This window comes from Herpailurus yagouaroundi, unplaced genomic scaffold (genome assembly GCF_014898765.1).
Source record: "Herpailurus yagouaroundi ecotype Mexico unplaced genomic scaffold, PumYag 220, whole genome shotgun sequence".
NCBI lineage: Eukaryota > Metazoa > Chordata > Mammalia > Carnivora > Felidae > Herpailurus > Herpailurus yagouaroundi.
The window spans coordinates 7,807,748-7,826,221 of NW_024412451.1; the positions used below are offsets into that span (position 1 = coordinate 7,807,748).

The following is an 18,474-nucleotide window of genomic DNA, read 5'->3' on the forward strand; positions in this document are numbered from 1 at the left end:
ACCCCAAGGCATTTCATTGAGGGACCCTAATAAAGGCATTCACCCTTGGTCCTGCCCTAAGATCTCTGCCTGCCTTGTCTTAATCTCCTCACACGACCCCCATGGGTGTGCAGAATAGCTCCCCCACGATCTGTGAGTAATTAACTTCTCTATTCACTTTCCCTTACAATCTCTTGTTGAACCGTGGCTCACCATCTGACATCTAGGACTCTACTTAACAAATATTAGTACAACAAAGTCACAACACCAACACTAGACAATTCTATCAAACCTACAAAGAATTAACAGGAATTCTACACAATTTCTCTCAGAAAATAGAAGAGTGAATACTTTACCCAACTAACTGTATGAGGCCGGTATTAGCGTAATACCAAAACTACACAAAAACATTAAGGGGGCAGGGGGAGATAACTACCAGAGAAATCCCAAATGAAGGTGCAAAAATTCTTAGCAAACTATTAACAGTGGAAGTCAGCAATACACAGAAAGAATTGTGCACCATGACCAAATGGGTTTATTTGGGGGACATAAAGCAGTTTCATTTTTTTTTTTTTTTCCAACGTTTATTTATTTTTGGGACAGAGAGAGACAGAGCATGAACGGGGGAGGGGCAGAGAGAGAGGGAGACACAGAATCGGAAACAGGCTCCAGGTTCTGAGCCATCAGCCCAGAGCCCGACGCGGGGCTCGAACTCACGGACCGCGAGATCGTGACCTGGCTGAAGTCGGACGCTTAACCGACTGCGCCACCCAGGCGCCCCCAGAAAGCAGTTTCAAATTCCAGCAGTATGAGCCATCATATTAACAGGCTGGACAGGAAAAATCACAGGATCCTGTCAATTGATACAGAGGAGCATTTGACAAAATTCAACACCTATTTATGATCTCAACTTTCAGAAAACTAGGAACACCTAGTTCTAGAAAACTAGAACACCTGCAAAAAACTTACAGCAAACTTCATCCCTAATGGTGAAAGACTGGATGCTTTTCTTCAGAGACTGGAAACAAGGCAAGGACGTCCAGTCCACTCTCACCGATATTTGACATGTTATCAGAAGTTCTAGTCAGTGACAGAAGAGGAGTAAACAAAAGTGGTAACGAGAGAAAAGGAAGATAAAATAGTGTAGCTACTTGCAGAAGCCATCATGGTTGTGGTAGGCTGGATAACATACTCATCTCAAAGGATGGCCACGTCCTCGTGCCTATCACATGGGAGTGTTACTGTGAATGTCGTAAGGGAGTCTGCAGATGTGCTCTGGTGAAGATCATGAGGTGGGCGATTATCCTGGATGATCTGGTAAATGCGATACGGTCCCGACGGACTTATAAGAAGGATGCAGATAGAGTTACTTATGTAAAGGTTGGTGAAGTGATGACAGAGGTAAACACGTTTGAAGATGCTATCCTGCTGGCTTCAAAGAGGGAGGAAGGGGACCACCATGAGGCAGAGGATATAAGTGGCCTCCAGACATGGGAAGGTAAGGAAACAAAATCTGACCTGGCATATCCAGACGGAGCACGGCGCTATGGATCCATTTTACACATTTCGCCTCCGGAACTGTAAGAGAATAGATTTGTTAAAGTCATTCAGGCTGTGGTAATTTGTCACAGCATCAACAGGAATATTTTTGAAGTGGTATATACAGAAAATACAAAGGAACGTACAAAAATTTCTAGAAGAACGAAAATTTACAAAGTGTTAGAACACAGAAGCATGCAAAAATCCACTGCATTTCTATAAACTAGCAATTTACCCCTTGAACCTGAAATTAAAAGTACAATACCAGGGTGCCTGGGTGGCTCAGTTGGTTAGGTGTCTGACTTTTGACCTCAGCTCAGGTCTTGATTTCAAGGTCAGGAGTTGAAGCCGTCCATTGGGCTCTGAGCTGGGCATGAAACCTACTTAAAAACAATCCATGTATGATTGCTTAGAAAAGAAAAAGTAAAAGAAATATGAGCCCACATTCCAGTGCAGGGACCTGTGGCTCTGAAGTCAAGAATCAGTCACTGGGAAATGGCAGAATGGCCTCCAGGCAACTGAGGCCATCATCTCCTTGTCAGACACCAGGGTTGGAATCGCGGGGACTCTCTTATTCATCATTTTTCATTTTTTATTTACTTTTTCATTTACTTCACTGTGTGCTCGTTAACCTCCACACACTTGGTTTCCAAGCACCAGACCACAGCCAACTACTACAGTTAAGACGTTTCAAGTTATTTCACTCAAGACCTGAAGGAACTCTTCAGATTTGGCACCTACTTTGTACCTGTCACCATCTCATATGCATTTTTCACGTCACAAGAGTCTCCCAACAACCCCCTGACTTATGTATCCCTTGGTGTAAACTGGGAAAAAAATGTAAATGAAACATATAATCTGGGTCACAACGTGTGGAAAGAAAAGATAATGGCAAGGGAAAATTGTATAAAAAAAAGAAGTTTTACTACAGTTGAAAATGAGCCATGGAATGAATTGTTCAAGACCATACTTTGAAATTCACATTTTAAAATCCTCTGGAAAATTGTTCTAATAAAATTGTTTAGTAACATTTATGATCTAATAAACATTTCCAAACATCTTCATTAAGCTAGTATAAAAATATCCTAAGGCAATTTATCTAAATAGTATTCTATAAGCATTTTGACAAGCACATCATACAATGGAATCTAGGTGTACAGAAGGAAAAGGAATGTAACAAATTAGCATGAAGAAAAGTTTGTCTTTCCCAACCAAGACATCAGGAGTTTCAAGACTACATATTCAGTGTATTACTAAAGAGTATCCATTTTTTGGTGGCTGATGACTGACACCTTTTAAGCCTCACCACCACATCTGTTCTGCCCACCTGCCCAAGCTGAGAGAAAAGCCTGGTGCTCCTTCCTTTGGTATCAGCCGGAAGTTCAAACCACAGAAGGCATCCTCCCCCAGCTCCACCCAGTCACCACCCAAAACACACCAAACCACTCACCATTTCCTGTTCCCTCAAGCCATTTTTTTTTTTTTTTTTTTTTGACCAGCTTGGAAGTCTGTGCTCTCCCTAGTAATCTTAATTACAGTATGTGTTCTCATCACACTTTTAGTGCATGGCACCACCAGTCTCGTTATCCAAACCCAACTTTGGTTAGGGTTCCATCTGTTCCAGTGGACGGCCACAAGTGGAAGTTAACAAAAAATGTGCTAGGCAATGAATATGTGAAATTTCTAGTTTAACTATGAAACAAATGCTCCCATTGTATACTGTTCATTCTAAATTACTTCTTTAGTGCTCCAAGCTAAAAACGATTATTTTTAGCCTTATTTCTGAAATTGTATTTCTGAATTTTTCATGTGTACTATGTTCCTATTTTCACTTTATTTAAACCATGTTAGAAACCATGGGTTTTATTTGGGCACAAAACACATGAAGGAAGAGAATCATATGGTGCAGATTCTTGACTGGGGGGCAGGTTTTAGGGAATCAGAGTCTTGAACTTGCACTGCTGTGGCATTTTTTATTATAGCCACATAAATATCCTGGGGCACAGTGTGGAGAGAACAACTCAAATGCAACGTGTTAAGTATATAATCTTCAAACTGTCCATTCTTTAATTCCATCATGGAAGGAAATTATTATAGATTCTTTCAACCTTGAGAGCTAATGGCACCTTGTTACTATGTGTTACAAAGTACTCTATAGAGATGGGATAAAACTATGTTGGAAAAAGAACATGACTCCTTCAGGGTTATGGAGAAAAATGATTTAAACTTCATTAATGAAAACATGAGACTTGTGATACATTCCAAAGTAAACAGTAGCAAAATGTAATGGCAGGGGTTAAGTATGAACCATGCACATACTGTTCTGATTCTTTTGATTCAACTGCCCTCTCAGATAACTGCTCCCTTCATTTTCCAAAAAAAAAAAAGGAATGGCATTAATGATCCATCAGTTTGTCATTGATAGTATAGCACAGCTATTACTATCTTCCCCTGTGTTGTTTCTACCACATAATCCGTCCCTAGCAAACAAACTATCACCATCATCTCATGAAAAGGTCAGTCCCTGTAACTCATCTAAAGAAGCGTCCATCTAGAGAAGAATGCCTTGAACACAACAAGCAGGATGACTTCTATGGTGGTTTTGCATTATTCTCTGCCCCTCCCCAATGCACATTCACACAAAATTGAATCTGACAACTCCATGTCCTTGTAGTTTAGGGAACATGGATATGAATGGGTCACACCCAAGGAAGTAGGCCCCTTCATCTTATGACTGCTCCTCAGAGACCGTCAGGAAAGGCCTGTAAGGAAGGCTTAAGATCAACAGATTTCAAACTTGAGGGTGAAACTCATAAACAGTAATGTAGCCTTTTCAAGAAAACTCAAATATCTTATACACAGAAAATCATGAGCTACTTCCACACGTCCTTGTTCCCGTGATATACATGTTTTAACATTTTGTGACATAATTATTCTGCAGTGTGTAACATTTCACATTAATCACTGAGACCTACAGACTTAGTTATTCCAGCTGGATCCAGTTATTCCTGGATTTTCTAATGTGTGGTCTGTTCTGTGAATTGGTCAAAATATTTACCAAAGTTGTAAGGATTTGCAAGGATTCTCACCAGTACAAATTTGTTGTCAAATCCTAAGGATACACGGTTTTTTAAAGGTATTTCCACATTCAGCATATTTGGTATAGTTTCCCCTGAATAAATTCTCTCATTTCTCTAAAGGCATGACAATTTATTGAAATTTTATGATATTCTTTACATTTGTAAGGTGGCTCTCCAATATAAATCCTCTGACGTTCCACAGTTTTGATCTTGAGGTAAAAGACTTAGCATGCACATTAGTTTTGTGTGGTTTGTCTCAAAGGTATATATTCTAATCTCATTGTAAGGCATGGAAAATGGCTCTGCCACAAACATTTACATGGTTTCCCTTCAACATGGACTCTTGTTGCAAAATACTTGGAACTCAAGCTAAGAGCTTTGCCACACTCATTGCATTTATAAGGTATATGGTCTAGTATGTTCCTGCAATTTTGATCTTTGGGTAAAATCCTTTCCACACACATTACATGTGTGTGGTTTCTCTCCAGGATATTTACTCATATCCAGTGAAGAGTACTAATTTAAAACACTGCCACATTTGTTGCATTTGTAAATATGAATGATTTGGTGAACCCTGAGTTTAAGGCAATACCTAAAAGCCTTGCCCCATTCAGTACATTTATAAGGCTCTCTCCAGTATGGATTATCTGATGACTGGTGAGGGGTGAGCCTTGAGTAAAGGCTTTGCCACACTCGTGGCATTTGTAAGGTTTCTCTCCAGGACGAATTCTTTGGTGAATCCTGAGGTCAGACCATTGTCTAAAAGCCTTGCCACATTCAATACATTTGTATGGCTTTTCTCCAGTATGAATTTTCTCATGAAGTCACAGGTGTAAATCCCTGCTAAAAGCCTTGCCACACTCATTACATTTGTTAAGACCTCTCATCTTACAAAAGTAACTTCTGAGTCTACTATAAAACATGCAATATTCAGTGCATCTAACAGCACTAATTTGCTTTTAAATAATTCAGCTAAATTAGCAGCATTTTTCCAACCCTGTGAGTAGACTCACAGAGTTTATATACACAAGGATGCCTGCTCTATTTCTATAAAACGTACTACTAGAAGTCCTAGCTGTAACAGATAGCCGCCCCTGCAAAAAGAGGAAGAGAGATAAAAGGTATTCAAATAAAAAAAAGCAGAAGCAAAATTACCTCTGTTCACAGCCAGCATGATATTATATGTAGAAAATCCTGTGTATTACACACACATACACAGACACAAAACATATAACTGCTAGAACTGAAGAACGAATCTAGAAAAATTGCAAGAGAGAAAACCAACATGCAAAAATCAATTGTGTTGCTACACATTATCCACGAACAATCCAAAAAGGCAATTGAGACAACATTTCCATTTACAATAGCATCAAAAGGGATAAAATAATTAAGCTTAAATTTAGCCTAGGAGGAAAGATTTGTACACTCTTACTAAAAACACTGCTGAAGAAATTTGGGGAGAAGACACAAATAAATGCAAAGATATTCCAAGTTCATGTATTGGAAGACTTAGTATTGCCAAGATGTCACTACTCTTCAAAGCAATCAACAGATTCAATACAATCCCTAATAAAATCTTTTGATGAAGTACATGATCCTATCCTAAGATTCATATGGAATCTCAAGGAACACTGCATAGCAACAACGTAACAAGAACCACGTTGAAGGTCTCACACTTCCTTATTTCAAATTCATTAAAAGCTAAAGTAATCAAAACAGTGTAGTACTGGCATAAAGAAAGACAGAGACCAGCGAAATGGAATACAGATGTCAGAAATTTTTCTGTATATAGTAAATGATGTTCCACCAGGGTATTAAGAGCACTCAGTGGAGGAAAGGCAGTCTGTTCAATGAAAGATCTGAAAAAACTGGATATCCACATGAAAAAAAAAAATGTAGTTGGTTCATTATTTTACATCATACACAAAAATTAGCTCAAAATGGATCAGACACCTAAACTCATGAGTCATAAAACTGTAAAATTCCCAGAGGGAGTAGTCAAGATGGCGGAGAAGTAGGGGGACCGGGATTTCCCTCCTCCCTCAAACACAGTTGTATTGAAGTCAGAACACTTAGAACACCCAGGAAATCAGTCGGTGGAGTGACAGAATAATCTCCACAGGTGGACTGAGACAGCTCAGCAGGACAGAGGTGTGTGTTTGCGAATCGGGATAGATAAAGCTGTGGGCAGCATAGGCAGGGGAGGGGAGGGGACGCCTTCTGTAGAGAGACAAAAGGAAGAGAGAGACTGTGGAAGTGTGAGATTGTACTTGGACAAGAGAAAAATCTCCCCGCACAAGGGGCAGGAGAACCAAAAGTTGGGAGAAACCAGTTTCTATTTTGCAAACAGCCTTAAAGCTAAAGTTGAGAGTTTTCAGGCATGCACGACTTTCTCTGGACCAGAGCTGCTGCTGTGAGCGCCTGGGATGAAGGGCAGCCGGCCCAAGGTGCAGGAGGGATTTTGGGAGAACACTGGGAGAGAGAAGTCCCTTCCCTCGAGTACTGTGGGAAGAGGGTTTATTGCCCCCAAGGACAAAAGACCCTGCCAGTGTCAGCCACCGGCCCTTTGTCGGCTGCGCAGAGTGGCTCTGCCTTAAAACCAGATCTGTGGGGTGCTGGATTCTTTAAGACGTTGGGTTTTCAATCCCAGCACAGCACCCAGGAGGCACGGGAAACTGTGAAGCAGGACAGGCAGACCATCTACTTTACTGTGAGGGCTCTTTTGGGATTTTCAACTGTGTTTTACCCATTTCCATATTACTGGCACCTGGCAGGTAGTAGGTCCTCCATGGATATAAACATAAGACAGTAATAATGCACGTGTGGTGGTGGGGGGGGGAGGCATTCTTCCTAGCATGGAATATTTTAGTGCTCACATTTCATTAATTTCCCATTGGAATAAATACAACATATAACTTGTATAGAAAGTAACGTTATTTTTGTGCCCCATTACATCAAATTCATGAAAAACAAACAAAACCACTGAACAGTGTGGTTTGAGTCACCTGGTCCAGGGAGGAGAGATTGGGGTGTTATCATTTATCCCCCTATCACTAACACAGTGAGGCTTCAGGGAACAAGACAGAGCCCCTAGTGGAGGCAGGACCTGCTTACACCAAACCCCACCCCTCCGTGGCTGGTAACTGCTTATCTACTGGAATGAGACTGACATTGAACAAGCAAGATGGACTCTCCTCCAGACCAGCAAAGCCATCAGTCCCAGGCACTGACAGACAACTGGCCTGTGGTTTTGTATATTAGTCTGTTTATTTTTTGAGTTTTTAATTATTTTTCTCTTTTTTTTCCTTCCCTTCTCTTCTCTCTTCTTTTTCTTTCTACTGTCCTCTTTTTTTCTCCCTTTGGATTCAGGTTCACAGTTTCTGATCTGCTTATATATATATATATATATATATATACATATATATACACATATACATATACACATATACATATATGTATCTGATCTGCTTATATATATACATACATATATATACACATACACATATACACATATACATATATATACATACATATATATACACAAACACACACACATACACATACACACATACATACATACGTATATAGTCTCTGTTCTGGTTGTTTGATGAGGTATTTTTATTCTATTCTCTTTCACCTTTTCTATATCTCCTTCTTTACTTTCTTCTCTCTTGCTCTGGATTAAGTCTTATATTGTCTTTGATTCTCTGCCTGGTCTTTTTTTTCTCGCCCCTTTGATTTCTCCCTCTGTACAGGATAAGGTTCCCCCCCCCCCTTCCCCAAATCAAAGCATACCTAGTGGAAGGTGCAAACAATCCACCACTATGAGCAGTGGGATTGGACAGCCAAAGCCGCAACAACAGAGTGCACACAACACACTCTAAAAACACTTCCTGAAGTGCCAGATTCTGGACAGCGTATGACCCCTTTTTATATTTATTTTTGAATTAAAAAAAGTTTTTAAAGGTTTATTTATCTTTGAGAGGGAGAGACAGAGCATGAGCAGAGGAGGGGCAGAGAGAGAGGGAGACACAGACTCCAAAGCAGGCTCCAGGCTCTGAGCTGTCAGCAGAGCCCGACGCAGGGCTCGAACCCACAAACCATGAGATCATGACCTGAGCCAAAGTCGCTTAACCAACTGAGCCACCCAGGCGCCCCATGACCCCTTTTTAATATAGTAGTACTTGCAGGTGCAGGACACACAACAAGCTATTAAAACACATAAAAGACAAAAACCTAGCCAAAATGATGAAATGGAAGAATTCTCCTCAAAACAAATTCCAGGAAGAAATGACAGCAAAATAATTGCTCAAAACAGATTTAACAATTTATCTGAACAAGAATTTGGAATAGTCATAAGACTAACAGCTGGGCTTGAAAAGAGCATAGAAGCCAGCAGAGAATCTATTGCTGCAGAGATCAAAGACTTAAGAAATAGTCATGATGAATTAAGAAATGCTTTAAATGAGATGCAAAAGAAGATACAGTGACAGCAAGGATGGAAGAAGCAGAGGAGAGAATAGGTGAGATAGAAGATAAAATTATGGAAAATGATGAAGCTGAGAAAAAGAGGGAAAAGAAATTACTAGACCACGAGGGGAGAATTAGAGACCTAAGTGATTCAATGAAACAAAATAATATCTGTATCATAGGAGTTCCAGAATGAAGAGAGAGAGAGTGAGGGACAGAAAGTTTATTTGAACAAATTATAGCTGAGACCTTCCCTAATCTTTGGAAGGAAATGGACATCCAAGTCCAGGAGGCACAGAGAACTCCACTGAAAATCAACAAAAGCAAGCCAACAACACAACATATCATACTGAAACTGGCAAAATACAAAGAGAAAGTTCTGAAAGCAGGTAGGGACAAATGGGCCTTAACCTACAAGGGTAGACACAGAAGGGTAGTAGTAGACCTGTCCACTGGGACTTGGCAGGCCAGAAGGGAGTGGCAGGAAATATTCAATGTGCTGAATAGGAAAAACATACAGCCAAGAATCCTTTACTTTGCTAGGCTGTCATTCAGAAGAGAAGAGATAAAGGCTTTCCCAGACAAACAAAAACTAAAGGAGTTCATGAGCACTAAACCAGCCCTACAGGAGATCCTAAAGGAGACTCTGTGAGTGAAAAGCAGCAGAGACTACAAAGACCAGAGCCATCATCACAAGCACGAAACATATAGATAACACATGAAACTAAATCCATATATTTCAATAATCACTCTAAATATAAATGCACTAAATACCCCAATCAAAAGACACAGGGTATCAGAATGGATTAAAAAACAAAAAAACAAAAAAACAAAAAAAACAATATCCACCTATATGCTGCCTACAAGAGACTCATTTTAGACCTGAGGATACCTGCAGATTGAAAGTGAGGGGATGGAGAACCATCTATCATGCTAATGGATGTCAAAAGAAAGCCAGAGTTGCCATACTTATAACAGACAAACTAGATTTTAAAACAAAGACTGTAACAAAAGATGAAAAAGGCATTATATCATCACTGAGAGATCTATCCATCAAGAAGAGCTAACAATTGTAATTATTTATGCCCCCAACCTGAGGGCCCTCAAATATATAAATCAATTAAACACAAACATAAATAAATGTATAAATACTAAAACTGTGATTGTAGGGGACTTTAATACTCCACTGTGCTGCAATGGACAGATCACCTAGGCAGAAAATCAATAAGGAAACAATGGCTCTGAATGACACACTGGACCAGATGGACTTAACATATATATTCAGAACTTTTCATCCAAAAGCAGCAGAATACGTACTCTTCTCAAGGGTACACGGAACATTCTCTAAAACAGATCACATATTGGGTGAAAAAAAGCCTTCATCAAGTACAGAACAGTCCTCAACAAGTATAAAAGGACTGAGATCATACCATAAATATTTTTCAGATCATATGAAACTTGAAATCAAAGACAAGTAAAAAATTGAAAAGCCCCCACATATATGGAGGTTAAAGAACATCCTAATAAAAGAAGAACAGATTAACCAGGAAATTAAAGAAGAAATTTTTTTTAAATATAGAAACAAAGAATATATATATATAGAAGTAAAAGAAAATGAATGCATGACAGTCCAAACACTTTGGGATGCAAAGGCCATCCTAAAGGAAAATACACTGCAATCCAGGTCTATCTCAAGAAGCAAGAAAGGTTGCAAATACAGACCCTAACCTTACACCTAAAGGAACTAGAAAGACAGCAGCAAAAATAAAAAAGCCCAAAGCCAGCAGAAGAAATGAAATAAAAAAGATTAGAGCAGAAATAAATAATATAGAATCCAAAAAATTAGGAGAGCGGATCAATGAATCTAAGAGCTGATTTTTTGAAAGAATAAACAAAATTGATAAACCCTTGGCCAGACTTCTCAAAAAGAAAAGAGAGAGAACCCCAATAAATAAAATCATAAATGAAAGAGTAGAGATTACAACCAACATCACAGAAATACAATTACTAGAGAATACTATAAAAAATTATATGCCTGGGGCGCCTTGGTGGCTCAGTCGGTTGAGCGTCCGACTTCAGCTCAGGTCACGATCTCACGGTTCGTGAGTTTGAGCCCCGCGTCAGGCTCTGGGCTGATGGCTCAGAGCCTGGAGCCTGCTTCCGATTCTGTGTCTCCCTCTCTCTCTGCCCCTCCCCCATTCATACTCTGTCTCTCTCTGTCTCAAAAAAAAATAAACATTAAAAAAAAAAAGTTAAAAAAATTTATATGCCCAAAACTGGACAATCTGGAAGAAATGGACAAATTCCTAGACACTCACAAGCTACCAAAACACAAAAGGGAAGAAATAGAAAATGTGAACAGATCCATAACAGGCAAAGACAATGAATCAGCTATCAAAAATCTAACAAATAAGAGTCCTGGGCCAGAAGGCTTCCCAGGAGGAATTCTACCAGACATTTAAAAAGAGTTAATACCTATGCTTCTCAAGCTGTTCCAAAATATAAAAATGGAAGGAAAGCTTCCAGACTCACTCTATGAAGCCAACATTACCTTGATCCTCAAACCAAAGACCCCACTAAAAAGGAGAATTACAGGCCAATATCCCTGATCAACATGGATGCAAAAATCCTCAACAAGATACTAGCAAATTGAATTCAACAGTACATTAAAAGAATTATTCACCATGATCAAGTGGGATTCCTTCCTGGGCTGCAAGCCTGGTTCAATATTCATAAATCAATCAGTGTGATACATCATATTAATAGAAGAAAGGATAAGAACGCTATGATCCAATCTATAGATGCAGAAAAAGCATTTGACAAAATACAGCATCCTTTCTTAATAAAAAGCCTCAATAAATTTGGGATAGAAGGAACATACCTTAACATTATAAAAGCTATATATGAAAGGCCCACAACTAGTATCAATCTCAGGAAAAATTGAGAGCTTTCCCTCTGGGATCAGGAATACAACAGGGATGTCCACTCTCACCACTGTTGTTTAACACAGTGTTGGAAGTCCCAGCATCAGCAATCAGACAACATAATGAAATGAAAGGCATCCAAATTACCAAAGAAATCAAACGTTCCCTCTTCAAGGATGACATAACACTCTACATGGAAAACCCAAACACTCCACCAAAAAACTGCTACAATTGATACATTAAATCAGCAAAGTACCAGGATATAAATCAATGTACAGAAATTGGTTGCATTTCTCTACACCAATAATGAAGCAACAGAAAGGGGTATCAAGGCATTGATTCCATTTATAATTGCACCAAGAACTATAAAGTATGTAGGAATAAACTTAACCAAAGAGATAAAATATCTGTATGCTGAAAACCATAGAAAGCTCATGAAAGAAACTGAAGAAGACACAAAGAAATAGAAAAACATTCCAGGCTCATGGATCAGAAAGAACAAATATTGTCAAAATGTCTGTACTACCCAAAGCAAGCTTCACATTCAATGCAAACCCTATCAAAACAGGACCAGCATTCTTCACAGAGATAGACAAAAAAAAGACCTAAAATTTGTACAGAACCACAAAAGACCCCAAGTAAGCAAAGTAATGTTGAAAAAGACATCAAATGGGGCGCCTGGGTGGCGCAGTCGGTTAAGCGTCCGACTTCAGCCAGGTCACGATCTCGCGGTCCTTGAGTTCGAGCCCCGCTTCAGGCTCTGGGCTGATGGCTCAGAGCCTGGAGTCTGTTTCCGATTCTGTGTCTCCCTCTCTCTCTGCCCCTCCCCCGTTCATGCTCTGTCTCTCTCTGTCCCAAAAATAAATAAACGTTGAAAAAAAAAATTAAAAAAAAAAAAAAAGAAAAAGACATCAAAGCCAGAGGCACAAAAACAGACACATAGACCAATGGAATACAAGAGAGAACCCAGAAATTGACCCACAAAAGTATGGCCAACCAATCTTCGACAAAGCAGGAAAGAGTATCCAATGGAAAAAAGACAGTCTCTGTAGCAAATGGTGCTGGGAGAACTAGACAGAAACATGCAGAAGAATGAAACTGGACCACTTTCCTATACCATACACAAAAATAAATTAAAAATGGATGAAAGACCTAACTGTGAGACAGGAAACCATTAACATCCTACAGGAGAAAACAGGCAACCTCTTTGACCTCAGCTGCAGCAACTTCTTACTTGACATGTCTCCTAAGACAAGGGAAATAAAAACAAAGATGAGCCACTGGGACCTCAACAAGATAAAAAGTGTCTGCAAAGCAAAAGAAAACAATCCACAAAACAAAAAGGCAACCGAAAGAATGGGAGAAATTTGCAAATGTCATACTGGATAATGGGCTAGTATAAGAAATCTATAAAGAACTTACCAAACACCTGAAAAACAAATAATCTAGTGAAGAAATGGGCAGAAGAGATGTACAGATAGTTTTCCAAAGACACCCTCCCATGTCCGGAGTCCGCTTATATTCTCTGCCTCATGGTCCCTTTCCTCCCTCTTCAAAGCCAGCAAGACAGCATCTTCAATCTTGTTTACCTCTGTCATCACTCCACCAACCTTTACATGAGTACCTCTACCTGCATTCTTCTTATAAAGACCCTCGGGACCATATCGCATTTACCAGATCATCCAGCATAATCACCCACCTCATGATCTTCACCAGAGCACATCTGCAGATCCCTTACAACATTACAGTAACACTGCCATGTGATAGGCACGAGGACATGGCCATACTTTGGAATGAGGGTGTTATCCAGCCTACCACAACCATGATGTCTTCTGCAAGTAGCTACACTATTTTATCTTTTCTCTCTTTACTTTTGTTTGCATCTCTTCCCTTACTTCACTGACTAGAACTTATAAAAACATGTCAAATATCAGTGGTGATAGTGGACATCCTTATCATGATCTCAGTCTCTGGGGAAAAACATCCCATCTTTCACCAGGAAGTATGAAGTTTGCTATAAGATTTGCACAGGTGTTCTTTACTGAGTTGAGGAAATTTTCCTTTCTTCCTAGCTTTCTGAAAGTTTACAGCACTGAATTGTATCAAATGCTTTTCGGTATCAATTGACAGGATCCTGTGGTTTTTCTTGTCCAGCCTATTAACATGATGGCTTATATTGACTGGAATTTGAAACTGCCTTCTGTCCCTCAAATAAATCTATCTAGTCATAGTGTACAATTCTGTGTATTGCTGACTTCTGTTAATATTTTGCTAAGAATTTTTGCACCTTCATTTGGGATTTGCTTGGGAGTTATCTTCCCCACCCTCACCCCACCCTAAATGTTTATGTGTGGTTTTGGAATCATGCTAATACCGGCCTCATACATTTAGTTGGGAAAAGCATTCACTCTTCTATTTTTTGAAATAAATTGTGGAGAATTTCTGTTAATTCTTTGTAGGTTTGACAGAATTGCCTAGTGTTGCTGTTGTGACTTTGTTGTACTAGTATTTATTAGGTAGAGTCCTAGATGTCAGATGGTGAGCCATGGTTCAACAGATTATAAGGGAAAGTAGAGAAGTTTATTACTCACAGATCGTGGGGGAGCTCTTCTGCACACCTATGGGGGTTGTGTGAGAAGATTAAGGCAGGGTGCAGGCAGAGATCCTAGGGCAGGACCAAGGGTGCATGCCTTTATTAGGGTCCCTCAAAGGAATGCTTTGAGGTTCTGAGCTCAGGCCGCATAGGTCAATTCAAACCAAACAGCACGGTTTTGGCAAGCTTTTGGAGGTGGGTGGGGAGGGTCTTGTCTACAGGGCACAAGGGGAAGACCTTAGGAGATGGGGAAGAATTCGGGGTCCCTCCTTTCCATTTCTTTTCTGAATGGGAAGGTTTATTGAGTTTTTTCTATTCCACTATATGTTAGGAATGAGGACTCTACATAAGGGTCTCAACCAAGAGGAATTTCATGAGACTGTTACGAGACCCTCATGTGTGACCATAGTCACATTTGGGTAGAATTTTGTTTTTCTTCTGGGACAAAAGTATTTTGTGTGAAATACAAAGAAGGGACAAATGATTTCTGATAGAAGTTGTACTATCATACATTTTAATATTTCCAATTAATTATCACCCTCTTGTGAGAGTATATGTCTCTGCTCTTTGATATCAACTTGGCCACTTGACTTAGGCAACCCTTCCTTCTTGTTGAGGGGATTATACTTTCTTCCCAATTAATAGACAGCTTGACCAATGTGAGTAGACCAATGTGAGCAGATTGACACATTTTAATTGTAAATGGAAACTTTAAAACCTTTGTTTGGTTCTTCTAACCCTCTCTTCTCCCTGGTGCAAGAATGGTTATGTCCCACATAGACTTAAGTTCTACTGTGAATCCCAGACTCAATGACAGAACGAAGGAAGGGTGAATAATGATAGATGTGATAGGAGGAAGAAATAAATATTTGTTCTTATAAACCCATGAGAATTCAAGGATACTTGCAGAAAAGCTTCTGCAAAACTGACTAGTTCTTTCAGTCACTAGGTATTGATTTTGTCTACTTGTACTATTATGGAGATAAGCCTGAGAGGCCCTTCCCTAGGCAGCAGTCGTAAGTTCACACTGTAAATTACTACCACCCCAGCCCCACACAGTATGCATCATAACAAAGTAGCCACCATTCCTGCTTTTCTCTAGCCATTTTCAGAACTTCAGAAGTCTACTCTGCTCTGAGAAAGCATCTTTATGTAATAAACATTCTGTGAACACTTAATTGTAGGGAGTCATCATTCTTTACATCCAAACATCCTGTTCCAGTGGAGTAAGCACAAGTGCAACTAGCAAAAAATGTCTTAGAGGGTAAATATGTGAGATTTCTAGTCATCAAAAGATTCCCATTGTGTATGTCCATTCTTGACAGTAAACTCATGAAGATTTATATTTTCAAATTATTTCCCTGAGCACTCCAGCACAAAATATAGATTGTGTTACCTTTATCCTTACCTCTGAAATACTTTTAGTTCCTAATACTTTTCATATGCCTATGACTTTTATATTTTCATTTATTGTAAAGGTACAACACACGGGTCTCATTTCAGCACAAAAGGCATGTAGAAATATAATCATACAGTGTATATTCATGAATGGGAAGGCAGGTTGTAGGGGGGTGAGTTTGAAATTGCATTGCTATGGTATTTTCATTAGAGCCAAAAAAATCACCTGGGATATACTATTGAGTGCATGACTCTCAAATTCAACTTATGAATATTTATTTCCAAAACTGTAGGTTTGAATCTAACATGGAAAAGAATTGTTATGGATCACATTCAACCTAGAGAGCCCAAGGATGTATTATTAGTATTCATTATGAAATGCCCCAATGAGTTGGGATGCACTTGGGCTAAGAGAAGGCACATGATTCATTCAGCATTACACAAAAGCTTTCACTCGCTAAGCGTTTCACTCACTATGAAACACAGGGTATCCTAAATACAATAGTATCAAAATGGAATTTCAGTGGCCAAATTTGAATCTTTCACAAGCACACTACTTTTAGGTTTTTGTTTTGTTTTTTCAGAGAGAGCATGAGTAGGTGAGAAGGGCAGTGAGAGACGATCTTAAGCAGGCCCCACATTCAGCAGAGAGCCTAACAATGCGGTTTATCCCACAACCCTGAGCTGAAATCCAGCCGGACTCTCAACATACTGACCCACCCAGGCGCCCCTACTTTGCTTCTTTTGATTAAAATCTCCTCTAGAACTTTCTCTTCAGTTTCCAAACATGAGACTGATTTTTACTCATCCATGATACACAACAGCTATCACCTTTCAAAAGAGGGAAGACCATCATTCTCCATCCATTTTTTCTACCACACATGTATCCCTAGTAACCTATCATTCTCATGTGAAAATCTCATTCTCTCAGTGTGCCAACCTACTGTTTCATGATCATCTGACAGAGAATCCTCCCCTGTAATAAAATCAACAAAGCCTCTCAATCATACCAACGAATCTAGAAAAGGGGCTGTGACCACAGAAAACATGGCAATTTAGATAATAGTTTTACATCTATTTCCGGCCACTCCTCATGCTCTCAAATTTATACTAAAACTTATCTTAAAATTAGCATCCTAGTTCTTCCAGGGTATATACTATTACTGAACCCGACCTAATCAAACAGGCTCCTTTCACCTGACTGATCCAGGATTCTCTGAGACCATCACAGTGGACAAATGAAATGCATGTAATTAACGTATAACATCAGAGGATTCCAAACTTAAGGTTATAAGTCATCAATAATAATCTAGTCTCGAGGACAATCAAACGATTTAGAAAAAAAGTTATAGGGGTGCCTGGCTGGCTCAGTTGGAAGAGCATGTGACTCTGGATCTCAGAGTTGGGAGTTTTAGCCCCTTGATGGGTGTAGAGTGGAAAATAAAATCTTTAAAAAAGATTTAAACAGAAGACGATTAGGTCTTCCACAGATATACTTGTCCCACTGAAACACTTCATCTCATGAATTTAAATAACTCTAATTTTCTGTGGAATTTAACACCTAAGATTGGTTAATGCTGTAAATAAACCTAGTTCCCCCCCTAGTATGAATTTTCTTACTGTAGTCCTTTCAAAGGATCGGGTAAACAAATTATCACCTTCATTACATTTGTAATGTTTCTCTCCAGTATGAAATCTTTGGTGTTTCCTGAGGTAAAGACCATGACACACTGGTATGGGTTCCATTGTATGTGAATTCTTGCAATCACAAAGTTGTACATTTATCACTGGAAGTCTGTACCTCTTAATCCCATTCACTTATTTTTATCCCCTTCCCCAAAGTTGAACAATTTTATAAAGTTGATCATACTCATTACATTTGTAAGGTTTTTCTCTAGCAAGAATTATGGTCGGCAAGCTATGAGCTTTGGATAAGCCTTGTCATACATTCCATTTGTGTGCTTTCTTTCAGACATTTATATTCTGATACCAGGTGTGGTGTGAACCCTGGTTGCAAACTTTGCCACATACGTTAGTTTCATATGGTTCCTCTCCATGATGGAATCTCTGAAGTTGAGTAAGGCCTGAACACTTGCTCATTTTATTTGCAAGGTTTCTTTCTCCTATGAGTTCTCTGATGATCCCCAAAGCTTAAGTTTTGAATAAAAGCACTGCCACACATATCAGGTTTACACTGTTTCTTTTCACTATGTATTTTCTGAAACCTAGTAAGTTTTGCAAATTGACTAAAAGCTGTGCCACACTCATTACATTTATAAGGTTTCTCTCCAATATGGAATTTCTTATGCTGAGCAAGATGTGAATGCTCCATAAAGGCTTTGCCACACTCATTACATCTGTTTCTCTCCAGTAGGAGTTCTCTCGTGACTCTAAAGGTCTGAATGTTTGATATAAGCCTTATTATATTTATTACATTTATAAGATTTTTCTCCTGTATGAGTTCTCTGATGTCTCCTAAGGCTTGAACTTC

At 39.2% G+C, this 18,474-nt stretch overlaps 1 protein-coding gene across 6 annotated transcripts in view; it reads right to left on the reverse strand.

Moving 5' to 3' along the window:
* Positions 1–18,474, reverse strand: part of LOC121019008 (zinc finger protein 677-like) — an 85,163-nt gene that overhangs the window by 57,558 nt on the left and 9,131 nt on the right. For 5 of the 6 annotated variants that reach the window (XR_005785375.1, XM_040458192.1, XM_040458190.1 and 2 more), the window contains exon 4: positions 1,498–1,557. Coding sequence is in view for 5 of the 6 variants with exons in the window: in XM_040458192.1 (XP_040314126.1) it covers positions 1,498–1,557 (60 nt within the window). In the remaining variant the exon portion in view is untranslated. Of the gene's footprint in view, positions 1–765; positions 833–1,497; positions 1,558–18,474 lie in introns of those variants that run through there. The other variant, XM_040458194.1, reaches the window with a different exon arrangement.